Raw genomic sequence first — 19,744 nt, forward strand, 5'->3', positions numbered from 1 at the left:
CCCGACTTTAGTTAATTTGAAAAACTCAAAATCAAAACAAAAACCCCCAAACCCAATCAATATATGAAAATGTGTTGCCAGAGTGCACAGAATGTTTCAGCTGTGCATGTATCCTACACAAAGAGACTGCTCTTAATTGCTGCTTTGTAGCCTCTAAGGCAAGGAGAGCTTCCTTGGAAACTTCAGATTTTTAAGATGGTTCCTGTGGCCTTAAAACAATGCTGGGATTGACTTTACCACAGGCTGATCAGACACTTTAGCAGATTAAGTACTTGCTGATCTTAGTGTTCTGCCACCTACAGACATCACCACTAGGTATATTCACAAAGACTGATGTGCACAGAAACCTGTGCCAGAAGACTGAGAATCACCTATCCAGGTTTGGTTCGTGGTCAAGATGTATGGGTGAGCTGGGGCTGAATTTGGGGAGGGAAGGAGCAACCTCCACAATCTGTGCCCTGACACTGAGGTGTCACATTCATCCTGCTAGGACAGGGCTTCTTTACAATCCCTGTTAAGACAGATAGAGGTTACATTTTAACTCCACACACTGCCTGTGAGCTGACTGTACCTCCTCAGAGGAGGCTTAGGCTCTGGTGATGGGGTTCCTTTTATCAGACTCGTTAGGCACATGGAATTGCTGTTTGTAGCTGGTTTTTCTTCACTTTCCTGAGCATTTTCATATATGTAAGTCTAGAGTTCTTTACTTCTCAAATATGCTTGTATCAGAATCTGTTAGCATGTTACATAATATTTTAATATCCAAATAATTGCCATTATTCATAAAACAAAAGTCAGATGTCTGCATGGTTCAACGCTTGTCATTTGAACCCCCAAATGCATAGTTTTAACTGTTTTCTTTAAAAGACCCCTTGTAATTTCCTGTGAGTCATGTTCATGGTTGTAATCATTTTTCTCTGCAAGAAGGATATGAAAATACTTTATTTTAGAAAGCACAGGAAAGCAAAATATGCTCAAATAATTATAAGAGGAAAACAAAAACCCAGAAACAAACATTCAAACAAGACTTCAAGAGCAATATCTAGGACTCTTTACATTTGAAGTAAGACTGGATGAGGTCCTTCACCAGGAGGAAGGGCTGAGAAGTAGTGTCAAGGACCACAGGGTCACTGCTCCTGCCTTCTCTGACCCGAGTGAAGTTACTATAGCACTGCCCCAGGAAGAGGATGTTCCATCTCAACTTCCTTCATTTAAGTATGAGGGATTGCAATACATTGCCAAAAATGAAACACATTTTTACTTGTATTGATAACAACATTAATAACTTTCTATTTTACAGCATCGCTATTTCAACCCCACCTGTGAGGTTCATTTAGTACACGCACAGGGACACACCAGCTGGGCCTTGAAGAGGTCCCTTTAAACCCAAAGCATTTTCTAACCAGCACCGTATTTTAAAGGGTAAAAAGCTTTCCAGAAAAGTCAAATACATTCCAGCCACCGGAGATCTATTTTTTTTCCAGGCGACAATTTTCTCGTGGACCTAAATGTGCTGCTGAAAGGGGAGGGGGAAGGGGGGGAGAAGGAGGAGGGGCGGAAAGTGAACAGATTAGAGAAAACCGCTCCCCAGTCAAGAAAAAAAAAAACAACAAAAAAACCAAAAAAAAACCCCAAAAAAACACAAACCAAAAACCTTAAAATTTTAAAAGAAAAAAAAAAAGTGAAGGAAATAAAAAAAATTTAGCACCCCTTCCCAAAACCAACACGAAAAGAAGCGTTAGGGAAATCCTGCGAAGTTTTCAGCGCAGATCGGGAGCCGGCGCGGCGGCAGAACGGTCCCGGCGGAGGGGCGCGCAGGCAGGGGCGGGGGAGGCGCGGGGCGGCAGGCAGGGGCAATTCCCTGGCGCGGCGCTCTGTGGGTGCCGCCGGCTGGGCCCGCGCCGTCGGGGCGGCCGCTCCGCGCTGCCGTGCGAGCGGGGGAGGGCGGTGGGGGGAGCCCCGAAGGGGCGGGCGTGTGCGTGCTCCGGGCCGGGGGTGCGGCGCGGCGCTGCTTGCATGGGCTGCCGCCGGGATGCGGCGGGAGGCGTGAGGCGGCGTGGCTGAGGCGAGGAGGGGACGGGCGATGCTCCGCTGCCGCGGCGGCTCCGCTCACGGGCGGCCCTAGGAGCGGCGGTGGCGCGCAGAGAGGGACGGCTCTCCGGCCGGCCGGCCGCGACCCCCGCCCGCCGCGATGGCCAGCGAGGTGGTGTGCGGGCTCACCTTCCGGCTGCTCCTGCCCGTGTGCTTGACTGCCGGTACGTCCCTCCGTCCCTCTTTTCCTCCCTCCCTGAGTCCCCGGGGCTGTGGGATCGCAGTCGCTGCCGGCCGGGGCCGGCGGCTTGGGGATGCTCCTCTCTCCTTTCTCGTGGCATCTTCCCCGTTCCGCTATTTCTCCAAGAAACTTTAAACTTCGTAACTCGCCCCTAATTTCTTATATGTTTGTTGTTATTAATTTTTGTCGCCGTTGGTGTCCACCCGGGGGTGCGGGGCTCCCGCGTGTGGCGGGGCTCCGCGGCTTTTCGCTCGGAACAGCTGCCGCTGCTTTCCGAGTCCCGCGTCGTCCCGCATCCTCGGGCAAGGAGTGGGAGAGAGGAGGATTCAGGGTTTGCTCTGCAGGCAGGCTGATCTGCCGTGTTAGGGTTTCGGGGGTACTTTGTAAATGGAAGAGTGAGCGTCGCTCAGAAGGAGCAGTCCTCAAATTTACAGGGGTTTTCAGGAGGTAGATTTTCCTTACTTTGAGAAATTTCAGTCTATTAAATCGCGTTACTTAGCAGGCGGCCATCCAAGGAACTAATTATTTTTGGATGGAGAACTGCGGTGTCCAGCCGTGGGTGAATATGTTAATATCAGTCTGTGCCCTCCGTACAATTTGAAAAACTCCGCAGAAGTCCCGATTGCCCGTTAGATCGCAGGACTGCGGGCTGGCCTCGAAAGCCGCGGTTGCGGAGGGCAGCTCGGCCGGGGCTGGTGCCCGCCGGGGCGCTGGGGGGCTGTGTTGTGGGAGATGAGGAAGGGGGGCCGGGAATGGCACGGCGCGAGAGAAACCCGTCGATGGTCAGCCCCGCGTGGCGCATCCTCCGCGGGCGGCGGAGCGGTGCCGGCCGTACCTTGCGCGGCAGCCGCGGGGCTCCCGGGCTGGTCCCGGGCCGCCGCTAGCCCCTTCCCGGCCGCCCGGAGCGGGCGCCGAACGCCGGGACTGCCGGGAGCGACTCCCACTCTCCGTGCGGACTCGCCGTCCTTCCAGGACCGCGCTGCCCAGCGGCCCCCGAAACACGCATCCTAACCGGGGCTTTGCCCTTGACTAACCCCGGGGTGGCCCGGCCAGCACCTCTCTATTTCCGCATCTTTTCCTCCACCGGGAGCTGCCCGACAGTGGTTCCAGGTGCCCTCTCCTGCCTCCGACTTCTCCTCCGGGAAGGAGGACGCGGATCCCATCCCCAGCCCCGCTGGAGGCATGCGGGACCCAGGGCGCTCCCTGGTGCTCCGCGGTGTGCAGGGGTTTCGCGGCCTGGCAGTGAAAATGCACTTTTCCCCGTCGCTTTGCCTGAGGCCGTGTGTGTGGTGGGTGCTGTTAGCACGGTTGCATGGGGGATGAGATGGAGGCAGCTTTGCAGACCATCACCAGCATCTGCACCCGCTTTCTGCTCTTTCTAGAGCCCGTGGCCTCCCCGCAGGTGCACAGCCCTAGGCTTGGTGGCCAGCGCTGGTGCTGGGAAGGGCACAGTTCCGCTGATCCATGGCAGAAGATCAGGGGCTTTAAGGCTGTCCCTGTGCAACCAGGTGTGTGTGCCACCATGGCCGGTGTGCAGGAACGCTGTGTGTGGAGGAGCTGGGTGATAATGCATGGGGCAGATGGTGGGATGCCCTCAAAGCCAAGGGGTGGGAGTGTCAGGCAGGTCTTTCAATGCCAGTGTTAGTCATAGAACTAACTCCCTGTTTGGAATCAGTTGGGCCCCATATTTTCTTTAAATTTATGAAAGATCATTGAAGTATGAGAATGAATTTACTGGAAAGACACAGGCAAAGAAAGGATTCTAGAAAAGAAATGGTGTTTAGGTGGATTTTTTTTAGTATTATTCTAATAATATAACAGGTTGCTGTGCTATTAAAATAGGAAGGGTATTATTCTGTCAAGTACTCAATCAGATTGTTTCTGTATCAAAACAAGTTCAGATAAAATGGTTTTACTGTCCATATTCCCAATATTTAGTGATGCAGAAGTATTTTCGCATTGCAGTAATACTTCCACAGATGAGAACTGATGTTGTCATGAATTGCTTATGCTCATAAATCTTACTCATCTGAGGATTAATCGAAATACAAAACCTGAAAGAGGCACTTCCCATTTTCGGTATGAAAAAGAAATCCCACTGTGGAACTTTTGGGTTCGGACCTAGCGATCTTGTTCAGTTGGATTTGAGAGAGGAATTAGTAAGTGGACAAACAGCTTTTCTCTTACCTTAGTTTACTGTGTTATTTTTTTCACCTTTACAAACTCTTAGCAGAGCCCTCGCTAGAGTGAAACACAGTTCAGCTGGCTTCACTCTTGCACTTACCTTGTGTCTGCACCTGAGTTGTCCCTGAGTCAGTCCTCTCTTCCTTTCCAAAGCATCAAGGAAGTGTTTCATGGATTTCTGGAAAAGGCTTTTTAGAGTGATGGTTTTTTGTATGACTTACGGTGAGGTTACATCCGCAGCTGAAAAGCTGCTGCAAGGGCTCACTGCGAGACTGATGCTCTCGTGTCCCCTGCCCCTGTCTGGGCAGTGAATGTGTGTGGCACTGCCAAAAGGGTGGAAGTGCAGAGTGGTTCTTTTGGTTCAGAATCCATTGTGTGTGATTTTAAAATGCTCAATTACTAGTTTCTTATCATGGTATAATTTGCTTTTTTGTTTCTAAGACTAGAAAGTAATGAAGTGGGAGAGATCTGACCAGGTATGTGGAGGGCAGTGGCAGCTGTGGCAAACTCATTAAAAATAAAACATCTGCAAAGCTGAAAATGGATTCTTTAAATACTGTTAAAAGGGTTCATGCTTTAAGTCTTAATACCTTAAATACCTTAAGTTTACGTACTTTTAAAATAAGTACTAATGCTAGTTTGCATTTATGAAAAAATACCAGTTTGCTGGGATGAAATACTTTCCAGGCACTGATCAGTACCACATAGCTGAGAAAACACAATTCCTTGTAAGAATTTTTAAGATCAGATCTGTAGCACTGAAGAGTCTAATCTTGTACAGGTAAGCCTAGATGTTTCCACTTCAAGCTCAAGAATGATGGGTCTTGAGCATCTGATGAAAACAGGAGACTTAACATGCACAAAATGAAAGGCTTTGGAGATTGAAAAGCTTATTGTAGGCTTATGACTTCAAGGTTGATCATGTCTTATTATTTCCATGATAAAAATCTTGTGTTCAGTCCAATGTGATCCTAAGTGTTTGAATAGTAACTTAGAGTAATGTGAAAGTTACTGCAAATAAAGTGGTATGTTTGGTAATAAGACTGAGAGAGTTTGGTACTTTATTGTTTTGTTTTTTTTCTCAGTGTGATTACTACAATGTGATATTTTTTTCTTCTACTGTAGTAGTACAATGCTGAAAAAAAACCCCAAATGAAAATAGAGATGAGGGAGCTTGGATGCTGGCGGTGTCAAGTGGGATTTTTGTATTGGTCTTCTAAAGCTTGAGCCTTGGTGTGAACCTGTTTTCTTTTGTTACTCGTCTGTACTTGAAAAATGCAAGAAATGATTTTTCATGTTGAAGTAAGGCATCAGAGCAATCTTTTGGTAATTGCTTTCTTTGGTTTATAGAGACTTGAACCACAAAGCTGGCTTACTTAATAACAGTTTTTAATTATACTGCTTCTAATTGTTTTTGTTCACACACAATTCATTAGTTTTCTCTTAAGCCAAATATGGTTCGTTTCAAATGAGGTGCTGGGGAAAAAATGCTTAGGACATTTTTCCAGAGGATGGCTTTCTCTGGGTTTTGACTGATGCTGTTGGATTGTGTGTTATCAGCAAATGGCTTCAGTGAGGTAGTTGCCTGGGCCAAGTGCTTCCCAGAAGTTACACTTGCTTTCTGAACTCTTGAATTTTGACCCAGATGAACTAAGAGTTATAGAAGCTTCTAGAAAGTTTAGAGTTTTCTGGAGGGTTGAGTTCAGGTATCAGTGTTTTGAAAGCAATGGCAGGTAAAAATAAAGTACTTCAGAATTTTTTTGGTGACAGAGTTCAGATATTCTTTGGAAATTTTCACAACTGTCTTTGAGCCAAATACTTAAACTCCTGGTAAATAGCAGGAATTCTTTTTCTTCATTTTATTTCTTTTATTTCTCCTTTCAGCAACCAGTACTCACGAGAAAGATACTGAATGAATCAGAATTCATATTGTTCATATATATTGAACAATATTGTTCATATCTCTTCAGGATATGAACAATATGTTAAAGAGAACATTTCTTAAATCATTACAGTATTTTCAAAAATACATGTATTCACCTGCTGGAAGTGCCTCAGTGGGAGTGAAGTCTGTGTTCTGCCTTGGAAGGAAAAGGTAGATTCCATGACGCTCGGGTGATCTTTTATCCCCAAATTAACAAATATTGATGAAAATTTTGAAGGGGAAATATCTGAATTACTACATTACCAGGTATTAAAATGCTTCTTAAATTACATGTTTGAAGTGTATTTCAGTATCCAATACCTCCCTATCTGTTCTGCTGCTTTGAATTACTGCTACTCACATTTGCTATAGAGAGAATAAATTGCACAGCTGTAATACTAAGGCAAGCCTGTGGAGGCAGCGAACCATGCTGTGCTTGGATTATTATTTATTTTGTGCTTTTCATTGATTTCACTGGAGGTGGCTGTTCAAGAAACAATCATGGAATATGATGTTTTGTTGCAGTTTTCAGGTGACTGATTTTTATGTGCCTGTCTCTGCAGGTGACGCAAGACTGTTCAGACTAGAGGGCAGTTTGTATAGTGGCATTGCATGTGACAGTGTAAACATACATATCAAAAAACTTTGACATATTTTTAAAATTGAAATAAACTTCCTATAGATAGGGAAAGTCATGCTTATTATACTCTAAAATTGGTCAATTACTGAAAAGAAGGCAAAGATCAGACTGGTGGGGTTTTTTTGTCATAATGGTGACATTGGGGAATATTTATTATGATGTACCAAGAGAATGATAGGGACCAGCATGATAAAAATTCACATGGATTTCCCATTACGTTCTAAAATTCTGTGTTGTCCCAGAACACTCATAAAAGTATTAGTCAGAGCAACAAAAAGTCTAGGAACTATTAATGGGTAAAATGCTGGAAAAAAAAAAAAGTTGACTTGGATGTCAGTTTGCACAAGAGATCCTAAACCAGCTAAAATGGAAGCTTTCCTTCCCCATTCAAACGATTTAACTTATTTTACCTGGCTTCTTTGATTACAGGAAGTTTTGCCTTGTTCAATGGGAGCAGGCGAAAGGTGTCAAGCAGGAGCAAAATATCCACAGCCTTGCAAGAGCAACATTTTCCAGGCTTGTAGGTACAGGGTTGGATGTTCTTGTGCACAAAATGACATTGCAGTCTGTGTGGCTTCCATCTAGGGTCAATTAAAATCCAGAGGAAAGAGTTTTTGGGGGAGTGGGAAGGCAGCAGTCTGCTGCAAGCGCAGTGCTCCCTCTTTCTTGTGTAAAAGCCATCTCGGGTTGACTGCCTTTGCTTCTTCCCTAGTGCTCAGGCTGAAAAACCACTAAAAGATGACCACATCTTTTTGAACCACAAAAAAAGAAAAAAAAGGAAGAAGACTTGTCTCCATAGGTTCTTACCTTTTCTACTTATTTCTCCTAACCGTTCTGTTAAGTGGTTTGAATCCACTTAATTACTAAGATTAGCTAAAACCAGAACCTGTAAGTTTGCAAGGGTTAGGGCTTACCTGGTGGGTAACTTATTCCACAGATAGTGTTGAACGTGGAAGTGGAAATTGGTGGGAGACAGCTGACTGGCAAGAGTTACTTGAAGAAGGTGGGCAGTTTGCCTGGTGACTGTCAGAACTGGAAAGCATCTGAATCCTTTATTTGTTGTGCTGGAGCTCATGCAAATCATGTCATACATGAAATTCTCTGTCTCCTAAATTGCAGGTACAACACTGAGCTTGGGTTTTGGTTATTTTTATTTTTTTTTTTTATTTTTCTTTTTAATCAGAGCAGTCAAATCAAAACATGAAATGACAGACCTGTGTGTATTTGGTGATAACTCATTTTTTGGTGGATGTTTCTGGTGGAGATCAGGGAAGAGAATGAACTATTACTGCATCTGTATGCGTGTAGCTATGGTGCTTTTTCATTTCAGCTACTTGCTAAAAGTCAAAAACTGCAGGAAACAACAGCTGATATACAATAGGCAGGGGGACAGAGTTCAACAGTTTTAACCACTTAAACACAAAAATAATTTCATTTTACATCTTTACCAACATTTTTGTTGAAGTAGCAGAGTTGCAAACGCTGGTAAAAGCCAAAAAATTTCAGAGTGGCCGGTGTTACTAAAAACAGCTCTTGGAAGGAAGTATCATCCAAAGGATTGTATCTGAATTGTAACCAAATTATGTCCTCCTTCAGAACAGTAAAATCTTTTCTACAAGTGTGTAAAGCTGCTGAGTGTTTACACTCCACATTTTCTTCTGTACAGTCTTTTCACTTTGAAATTATAGCCATTGGGAAGCTGTGATGTCTTTTTTTGGAGATAATGTTTCGCTTGAGGAACATCAGTAACTACTTTCATGTGTTAGACTGTAGCACTGTGAAAAACAGACTGTTTAGTTTCCATTGTGAAGAATGAAGTTAGCAAGTTCAAATTAGTGAAAAAGTCTGTGTAGTCAGTAGATTGTACTAGCCTTTCCAATATCTTCAGGTAGTTCTAAAGATAGTCTAAGTATGATTTGCTAGTAAGAGGCTGTATAAGTTTTTTTTCCCTGCACTGCAGTAGATTGATCAATATTTGTAACTAAATCAATCCAGAATTGTTTTTCAGGGTGAAAGTTGTCTGTAGCATTACTTTAGTGGTGATCACAGATCTTCATTCTGTAATCTTGACAGGTCTGTGAGACTAAGCAGGTCAGAAGCTGGTAGTGTGTAGATAAGGAGTTTTCAGAATGAGTTAGGCAGCCTTCTCATTCTTTTAGAGAATGAGAGAAACTGGTATACTGGGAGTTATTTTGTCAGATAACTCAGCTGTTTTGATGTGTTAGAAGTATATCCTTTGATGCATTATGTTTAGGATGTGGTTTTATTAATGCACTTCTCTTTTCCTGAGGGTCTTACCTGTCTATTTCCTATATTAAATAGGCAGTTGTAAAACCTGAATGTCACATTAAGGTTGCTATTATGTATTTTAATTTCTTTTATATACTTAATTCTGAGCTGCAGTGTTAGCTTTGATGATATTCTGTGGCAATGAATTCCATGGGTGAATTCCACCATGAATAAAAAGAAGTACTTTTAAATTAATTTTGAGGTGGTTTCCTTAGTAAATAATCCTTTGGATGACAGAAAGTATGTATAATCACTTAAATCAACAACAGTGTAGTGTTCTATTTACTCTAACACTTTAGAATAACATTTGCAAGCATAAAATCAACCATTAAGATTAATTGTAGAAATTAACAACTCTGAGTTTCCTATCAATTGTCCAGTTCTGAAGAGAAAGGGATGAAGATTATGTAATTCTGCCTTCTCCATAAAAAAGGAGTTTCAGGACAGGGTACCTTTACATCTTGTACACACAGCACAGTGTAGCTCTTCTCTGAATTCATTCAGGCAGTCTTTAGTTTTGAAGGTGTTTTATAAAAGTAAAACTTCAAGTGGCGGTGTGTTTGTGAGTGATACACTAATCACTCCCTTTTGGGCAAAATATTCTAAAGCTTGGGATGCCAGACATTACAGACTCTGTCTACTGTTTCCAAGCCACTAATTAGTCAACATAGCTTGACAGAACCATAAGTTAGAAGTGAAGTACCAAGTGGTATTCAAGTGGGGATCAGTTCCGTCCCTTGATCGGAAGTTGCAAAGGTGACTGGAAAAGATTTCCTGAACAGTTAAGGTGCTGTGTTCTGGACTCCTGTTGTGCTGAAGCATGCCAAACACTGTGTGCTTAGAGATGCTAAACAAGAACAAGTGCTGTCTTTTTTCTAGTTGTGCTAATGCCACTCAATAAACAGTATGTTGATCATTTTTTAAAAGATGTGCTATTAAAGAAATTAGCTCCTAGGTAATTTGAGGAACATTAAACTCCTTTTGGTAGCAGTCATGTATTCCAGGTTGCATGCATACATTAATTTAATTTTAGCTTTTTTTAAGTGCAGATTGAGGTTGCAAAGGCTCACAAAGGAATGAACAGTGAAAAATACTGGGTAGCCAGTGTAACTCCCCCACTTTTGCAGTTTGACAGTAGGCCTTTATCCAAATTGATAAATCTCCAGCTGTGAAAGGTGATGTTGATTACAGCATTACACATCTCTGATGATGTTGATTTGCTTGTCAAGGAAATCTAGCAAACAAGTGCAGTGGCACTCTGAATTTAATTTTATTACATTCTTATATATTGGGAAATGTCCGGAACATGCAAAATTATTGCATAGAGGCTACATCTGTTTTTGTTGTGCTTTTCTTCTCTAGTTATATTTGTGGCTTTTTACAACAGCTTTCAGAATCACAGTTTCATCTATGACAATATTGTTTAAAGCAGTATTCAAAAACATATTTCAACTCATTGCTCCTTCACTCTATGCTTAGAATTTAAAAAATCTGCCCTATTACATTCCTTAATAGCGTTGTGGTTTTTTGACACAATTACATATTTAAATACACTTCTACAAAACAAGTTAAAAACGACATGTTTTAACTCTTCAAAACTTTGTCAGAGTCCAGACTTTCTGGTGCATGTATTTTGAAGGGCTCTTCCAGTTGCAAGCACAGAATTGTAATTGGGTTTTGCATGAGTCATTGACACCAACAACATTTTCTTTGGAGGGCAGTAATTGTATATTTCTCTATAGAAAGTCATAGAGAAATATTTGTGCCTTTTCTGAATGCTAAATCATAAAATTGTTTTCTTCAGGTTGTAGTGTTGTTGGCCAAAGAAATTCTGTTGTGATAACTGTATCATCAGCTAGAAAAGCTGCATAGTCTTGATTCTTCTCCTTCTCCTCCTCCTTCTTTCTTGTCTAGGCATTTAACATGTCAAATAACTGTAATTTAGAGGATAAAGATCTGTGAAGTATGACCCAAATCTCTTGTTTGTTAGCTAAATGTGGGGCATGTATATTTGCAGTATAGTGCTAAGTAAACAAAACCCACCACTTCCACAGCTTTTTTTCTCAAAATTGAAAGGAAATCAATAACCAGCTTTTTTAAAAATTTGCTTTAAATAGTTTCTTTGGTATGTTCTTAAAGCATCTGGTAAAGATAATCACGTTCATGACTTTCTTCTGTCATTTCAGAGTATAATTGGGCAACACCCCCAACAAACCAGTGTGACACTGTCTATTTGGGAAAATACGTTTCAACTGGAATCTCTATAGTTCATGGTTTTCACTATGGTTATTCTTATATAATCTTAACCTGTATATAGACTTTGTTGTCACGTGTTCTCTAACATTGTAGTGTTTAATCTTGTTAGCCATTTGTTTTTATTGAGCTGAGTGAATGAATGCCATCATGCTGCTGTTGGCGTACATAAACATGGCTTGTTTCTTGCAGCTTTTCATTGCCATCTGCGTGTAAGGCTTCACAGTTGCTTGAAGAGCTTGACAAATATTTTTCTTTCTAATTTGCTGAAAGCATAAGTAAACATACTCATGTGTGTTTAAAAGAAGATCTTTGCCGTTTATTGTACCACAGTGATTTTAGGCATAAGTTGCTTAAAGGTACAATAACTTTGTGTGGAATAAGGCACTGTCAACTTTTGGCAGCCTCAAATAGCCTCTCCTGATGCCTACGTTTTTATCACAGCATGCAGACAGACTGAGGAGTACAAGACAATCCCACTGTGCTGTTTGGAAAGTAGAAATCAGGGTTGACCTAAAAATTGAAGTTCACCCCTCCCTTTAGAGAAGTCCAGGTTAAAACAGAGGAAAGAGGCAATACCAAAAATCTTGTTTCCTACAACTTGGCTGCTGGGTGAGCCGTACTGGCAACAGTAAGGAAATGGCAGAAAGTCCAAGTGGTCATTATTGTACCCCAGAGGATGAAGCAGTTGGAGTTGCTAGAATTGCAGAACAAGAGTATCAGGTTATTTCCTGCCTGTATTTACTGTTACTGTATTTGGGGGAGTTCCGTTTGTTTCTTCCTCCTGTGGAGTTCGCTGTTTCCTGTTGCTCTTGGAATGGAATAGCAGTAAGATTGTTCCAGTGCTACACAATATTGCAAACTGGAAGGAACAAGGATGTCCCATTACCAGAGTATCCTGCCTGCATAATTAATGTGTGTTAGTTGTCCTTGAAATACTCAGAAATGAGAATATAGTAGTTGTTTAAAGAAAAGACAGCAGCATAAAGAATGAGCTAGCTAAGTCACTGGAATGAGCCTCTGTTTTGTGGAGAAAGAATAATGTTCTTCTGCAGCGCAAGTAATTCCACATTGTTTGGTTTGGGTTTCTCATGCCTTCTTTTGAAGCAGTTGAGATTGGTCAACCCCTGCCCCAGGTTTCTGGGATGATTATAGGAGGGGCATTGGTCAAGCTTTCTGTTTCCCTCCTCACAGCATCCCAGGCTGGGAGGCACCTCAGGAGATCTCCTCTCCAATCTCCAGCTCAATGCAACACTGAATTTAACTGTGATTGCTCAGGGCTTTTTCCTGTTTGGTGTTGAAAGTCTCTGAGAACAGAGGTCCACAGCCTTTTCTAGTGTTTAGTTAATCTCACAACCATTAGAATTTCATTTCATTTAAATTTTCCTTCATCTCTTGTATCCCCCAACTTCTGTTTTTAGCCATTGTATCTTAGTAGGCACCTTTATAAAGAGCCTGGCACTGTCTTTTCTGTAACCTCCCCTTAGGTCAGGAGGCTGCTGTGAAGTGACCACCAAACTGCCTTGTCTTGGAGCTGAATGAGCCTGGGTCCCTCAGCCTCCACTGTCTTTGGGACCCTCCCCTGGATTTTTTGAGGTTTATCAACACATTTCATTTCCTTTGAGGAGCCAAAATTGCATGTGGTTTAATGATAGCTGAAGAAAGGAAGTAATCCCTTCCCTTGGCTACACTGCACTTGATACCGCCCAGGGGCTTATGTTGAATGTCCCAAGGGACACTGGATTGGGAACTTTTTGACCTTGTTTGAGTGTAACAAACAGAAAGTAGACATTTACCATTTTTATTGTTCCTTAAAAGAGAAAAAAACAAACAAAAAGCCATGCCAAAACACAGCCCTGAACTTTCAAACTGTGATCAAAGGCTCACAAGTAAAAACAAATTGATGTTTGGATATTGTATCTGAACAGTCAGCATTGCTACCCAGGCAGAACTTACAGGAATTTTTCTTCCTCATTTTTCATTTAAGAACCTAAGCATTAAGTCTTTGCAGTAAATCCTAAACTCTCTCTCCTCACATGAAAGTATGTCCTTCAAGATGTTCTAGTTGTGGCTTTTGAGTTTTGATCCTAAAATGTGTAGCAGCAGATCTTGGAAGTCTTGGGAGAAGAACTTGGGAGAAGTTGTTTCTTCAGTCTGTGTAAACTCACTGGTACCTCAAATCTCATGAAAGTGCAGATTTCCATTCTTGGTTTTAAAGTAGATTAATTACAGCCTGTATCTGTAGGGCATGTTTGATTTGCTGTGTTTGAGTGCATATGAAATGCACCCAAAAGCTCAGAAAAGTTGGACTTGTGTTTCTCGTCTGAATGTGCTGATTATTAATGAATGTTTTTCTGTAACATTGGCACCATCATCAGTCACTGACTTGCAATGAATGGAATGATGAATTAATACAAGAACTACAAAGTTTATTCCCAACTTCAAGAACTGTCCAAAGCTGGCGGTTCTAAGGAGCTAACTAGCCAGTAAATTATTGGCATTATTTTCCCAGCAATCATGTTCACATACTTGAATATTTTTAATTAGTCAGTATTTCTTGTTCTTCTGCATAACTTTGACAGCTAATTTGTTTTAAAACCACAGGAAAAAATCAGCTCTGCATGTTTCTTTATTGCATTCTTTTCTCCTACATGACCTCCATCTCATGTAGAACTGACAAATTACTTTTAGCAGTAGTTATTTTACTGTTGGGTTGCAATTTTGAAACAAGTATTTGAAAAACTTGCCATATGAAACACTTTATGCTGATCATTCAAACAATCTGTTGTGCTGGGTTCTGTAAATCCAGCAGAAGGAATTGTCTCCATTTTTTTTCCCCCAAAACCAGAAAGAATTATTATTTATTTCTTTGACTGTAGTGTTCAGTTAACTGTGCTGCTTTAGAGGGTCAGCCCACTGTATATTGGAAATTCCCTTCCCTAGCCTCTTTCATTCTACAGGAAGCATGGGAGGAGTTACAGCTTAACTATGTGAAAAGTTGAACTGTTTGTGGCATGTAGCATTTGATAGAAGGCAAGTTATTGATTGCAAAAGTTACATGCAGCTACTGTTTTCTTCTCTTGTTCTGTGCAGGTGTGCCCTTGAGTGCCAGATGATTTAAACATGGAAAACCATAACTGGTGTAGTTGTAGTTGCCCAGATGACTTTTCTGAGGGCTCTTTATGCTGCTGTAGTTGTGGGAAATATACTTAAGTCTTCCTGTAGCTTTTCAGTCTTCTTTCAAATTCGCGTTTTGCAATTTGCATCTGTTGCTCAGACTGGTGTTTTATTGTGAGATCATCTTTTTAAAATATAAGACATTGAAAAAGCAAATTTATATCTGCAGGGAAATATAGTGTGTATTTTAAAAAATGTTTTAAAGATATTGATAATTTTAGCTTTAGAGTTGCTTAAAGATTGTGTAACCAAAATGTTCACATTATTCTCCATTTTTCTCACTCTTGTTCTAGCAAGGAGTAGGTGTACCTTTTCTGGAATGTGAGAAATGAAAAACAAACTAGGGAATATGGGTCTGACTCTCAGAATTGTCAGACTCTATGTAATTTACTGAATCATGTTTGGAGGTACCCATCTTTTTTGCAAATCAGATTCAGCAAGTTTGCATCCCATGTCTGTCCATAAGGAGTGAATCAAATGTTAGAAGTGGGGAGGATGAGCATGCTACAGAATAGCATTATTAAAATTCATATTACTATTAAAGGTAGGAAATCAAGGTAAGCATACACTATTTTCTTTTTTCCTTCAAGTAGTGAATATTAAATAGGCACAGGTAATAAATATATTTGTAACATTTTTTACAAGAATTGATGCAGTTGTATTTTTTGGTGTGTTTATGTTGACAGCTAGGATTTGTTGCAAATTAATTTTAAAACCTCACATTTCAGGTCAGCTGATTCTTTCAGGCGTGATATAGATATATATTTGTAATTTTTTTTTTAAATACCATAATGATTCCCAAGGAAATTATCCAAGAACAATGCTGTCCGTGCCAGAAGGTTATTTGAAAATGCCAGTGTCTGAATTCCATTAATTAGGTAACTTATAACACACTATCTTCACAAAGCTGAGTAAATCAGAGGAAGATGTAACACCAAATTAGAAAGAAACTGCTGTTGTAACTTCAGATAACTAATAATCAGCTTGTCATTCTCTTCAAGACTGAGGTATGCTTGTATCTGATTAGATTGTTCCTTACACTTAAGATAAGAAATAATCTGAGATTCAATCTCAAAGTCAGCAGAAGCCATCTGGTTAGTGTAAGACCACAAATGATGTCAATAAATTAATGATGTCATAGGTGCACATAAACAGTGGAGAAGGAGACATTAAGAAAGTTTGGGAACAAAGGAAGGAAAGTGTCTTTCATGAAGTGGTTAATCAAAACTGTAGGTGAAGATACTGTCACTGTTGTTCACAGAACTGTTGTTAGCACATTAAAGTTACTTGTTTCATGCTGGTTTTTATCAAAATCCTGGCAGAAAACATTGCCTTTCAAATGCTCCTACCACAAGCAGTAACATAATTGTCTCTTCTCATGAACATGGAAAAAGATTCCTTAGACTGTTCAAAGTAGCCTTTGCTCGTGTTTTGCTTTTTTTTTCCCTTCCTTTCTTTCTTTCTTTTTTTTTTTTTCCCTAAATTGCTGCTGTCTGAAAACCAGATTCACGTCCCTTATGGATGTTGAGTGTTCTGAGGAAAAAACCACAAACAAATTGCCTCCTCATTTAATATTGTCCTTTGCACTTTTCTTGCAAAAGAAAACTTTGCAAAGATTGCATACTTCATGGCAGTTCAGTCTGGCTTCCTGTCAGTTTTATGTTACGGTATAATTAAGCTCATTATATATTTAGATTGCTTCTAAGAGGTCATAACTAATAAACTAGAGGCAATATAGAGTAGGATAGACTAGAATAATTTAGGTTGGAATAGACCTTTATAAATCCAGCTGTTGACCTGGCACTGCCACCACTAAACTGTTTCCCTGAGCACCACATCTAAATGCCTTTAAAATACCCTCAGGGATGGTGACTTTACCGCTTTGCCAGCCTTTTCACTGAAGAAATTTTTCCCAATATCCAAGCTAAACTTCCCCTTGTGTGACTTGAGACCATTTCCTATTGTCCTGTCACTTGTTACCTGGAAAAGGAGACTGAGGCCCATTTTGCCACAATGTCCTTTGAGGTAGGTGTAGAGAGTGACAAGGTCTCCCCAGTGTCCTTTTCTCCAGGCCGAGCAACCCCAGCTCCCTCAGCTGCAGCTTGTAAGACTTGTGCTCCAGACCCTTCACCAGCTCCACTGCCCTTCTCTGGACATGGTCCAGCACCTCAATGTCCTTCTTGTAGTGAGGGGCCCAAAACTGAACACAGGATTCAAGGCGTGACCTCACCAGTGCCCAGTACAGGGGGACAATCGCTACCTGGTCCTGCTGGCCTCACTATTTCTGACACAAATGACCTTGTAGTATTTCAATCTTTGTACCTTGCATTGATTTCTTGTGAATTTTGAGTGGTCAGCATCCCACAGTAATTATCTGTCTTCTTATTTTGGAAATAATGTTAGTCAAATATAGAATGGGTAGTGCTACCTGAAATATCTTATATTTAAAAATAATTATAGCAAAGATGTGATATGATGGTTTCTTTGAGTCAGAATTGCTGAAAGTGGTAATATTAAACAATTATATCCTAATAATTTAGATGATGATCCTGTAAGAGAAATCAGAATCCTTTCCCAGTATTTAACAGGCAGGGGGAAAAATCAGACTTAGCCTCAAATGCATTTTGTAGATAGATGATGGGCTTTTGTTAACTTGAAAGCAGTTACTTTCAGTGCACTGACAAATCTGAAATTTGGTTTATGACCAAAAGAAAAATAATCTGAAAAACTTAACTATATGAATTAGGTGTGAATATGAATCATGGTACAATGGTAACAGTTTGATTTCATTAGGTACCTGTGTAAGACACAGGATAAGACTGAACACTATGATCACAGGTTTTGCTGGCTTCCTAGGGAGTAGAAATAGAAGCATTTAGCATTTGAAAGGTCTCTGTGAAAGGATGTGCTAGAAAATCCAAAGATCCTGTGAAAGAGCTATGAAATGAAACAAGCTAGTAAAAATCATAAAGAGAATAAAAACTTTCAGTGAGTGAGTTAAATTTACCGTGGTCAAATCCGGAAAGCTGTGCAAATGGTTTGCATGGTTCAGAACACAACCAGCAGTGCTGAAAACATTTGCTGGGTTGTGGGTCAAAGACAGCATAGCAGCAAATCTTTTGCCAGTGTTCAGTGTCATCAGGCGTAGTATCTGTCCAGACTTCCAGTGTTTGGTGAAAAACATACATGTGTTTAACATGTGTTTCTTTCAGAAGATCTCTCTTTTAGCAACATGTGAATGATTTTGTCTGTTAAAAGATTTCAGAAAGGTTTTTGGTTTCCTTGTTGGTTAGTGTAAATAGTGCCTGTGCAGACATCACCAGTTCAACTGCCTAGTTTATTGGCTGGGATCATGGTTCTCTTACAAAGCACAAGGTTTTGCAGAGGGAAATCTGGTTTTATCTTCTGTGCAGTAGTAGTGGATTTTCTTGCTGATTATGTTGTCTTCATGGCATTACTGAATTTCTTAATGTGTAGTGAAGTAAATCAGCTGACAAAAATATTAGAGTGTAGATGTATTTAGTTTTACTACGTGAAGTGATCTGATTTGCTTTTGTTGTAAATGCTACAAATCTGCAGCAGAAGTGAAAATTAATGATTCCACCAGTACTGGAATTGGTAGATGGAGGAGTTTTACCCTGAATTATTCTTCCAGGTGAAAAAGTATGACAATCCTATCCCTGGAACAAGACTGAGACAGCAGAATATTAAAAATTCAGGCATAGTGGTGGGAACAGATTTCTTTTTTATGTAACTAGAAGGGTACGTGAACACACAAAGGAGGCATTTGAAAGTATATATAAAGTAGCTGGTGGGTGAATTTAAACTCTTCTAGCAAGAGATAAACAGATTTCCCTAGACCATAGTAAAATACTGCCCACATTTTCCAGCAAAGAAGACTGTAGTGGGTTGACACTGGTTGGACGCCAGGCAGCCATGAAAAGCTGCTCTCTCACTCCCCTCCACAGCTGGACAGAGGTGAGGAAATTTAACAGAGGGTTCATGGGTGAAGATAAGGACTGGGAGAGATCACTCATCAAATACCATCAAGGGCAAAACAGGCTCAACTTAGGGATATGAAATGAATTTATTACAAACAAAATCAGAACAGGACAAAAAGAAGTAAAAGAAACCCTTAAAAATACCTTCTGCGCACACCTGCTTTCTTCTAGATCCTGCCACCAACGGTGCAGGGAGATGGGGAATAGTTGTTATGGTCCTTTATCGCCTGTGGCTTCTTCTGCTGCTCAGGGAGAGGAGTCATTCCCCTGCTGCACTATGGGGTCCTTCTCAGGGGAGACAGCTCTCCATGAACTCCTCCAGCCTGGCTCTATCTCATGAGCTACAGCTCTCTGTAAACTGCTGCAATGTCAGTCCCTGCCACGGGCACCAGTCCCCCTCAGACTGCTGCAGTGTGGGTCACTCTTCCATGGGGTGCAGTCCTCCAAGGACAGGCTGCTCCAGCCTGGGGGCAGGGCCCCTCTCTCCACAGGTCTGCCATGGGGTCACAGCCTCTTCCCAGGCATCCATCCATAGGTGTGGGCTCTTCCACGGGCTGTGGGTGGATCTTCTCCATGCCTGTGGGTCTCCATGGGCTGCAGGTGGATCCCTGCCTCCCTGTAAATATCAATGGGCTACAGGGGCAGGGCTGCTTCACTGTGATCATCACCACCACATGCTGCAGGGGAATCTAATCTCTAGGGTCTGGAGCAGCCCCTCTCCATCCTCCTTTACTGACCTTGGTACCTACAGAGTTGTTCTCACTCTGCTCTTCTCTGGCCACAATTACAATAGCATGACAACTTTTTTTTTTTTTTTCTTTCTTAAATCTTTTATCATAGAGGTATTACCACTATTTGTAATTGGCCCAGCCTTGGCCAGCAGCATGTCTGTCTTTGGAGCCACCAGGGACTGGCTCTGCTGGACATGGTGAAGGCTTCTAGCAGCTTCTCACAGGAGCAACCTGTAGCCCCCCTGCTACCAAAACTAGGCTATGCAAACTCAA

The 19,744-nt window shown here is 41.5% G+C and overlaps 1 protein-coding gene across 1 annotated transcript in view; it reads left to right on the plus strand.

The window, feature by feature from the left end:
- Positions 1-2,118: 2,118 nt before the first annotated feature.
- PIEZO2 (piezo type mechanosensitive ion channel component 2) overlaps positions 2,119-19,744 on the plus strand; it is a 288,279-nt gene continuing 270,653 nt past the window's right edge. The window contains exon 1 of the mRNA XM_041399290.1: positions 2,119-2,255. Coding sequence (XP_041255224.1) covers positions 2,192-2,255 — 64 coding nt within the window. The 5' untranslated portion in view covers positions 2,119-2,191. The remainder of the gene's footprint in view (positions 2,256-19,744) is intronic.

This window comes from Onychostruthus taczanowskii, unplaced genomic scaffold (assembly GCF_017590055.1).
Source record: "Onychostruthus taczanowskii isolate IOZ18803 unplaced genomic scaffold, ASM1759005v1 scaffold16, whole genome shotgun sequence".
Classification (NCBI taxonomy): domain Eukaryota; kingdom Metazoa; phylum Chordata; class Aves; order Passeriformes; family Passeridae; genus Onychostruthus; species Onychostruthus taczanowskii.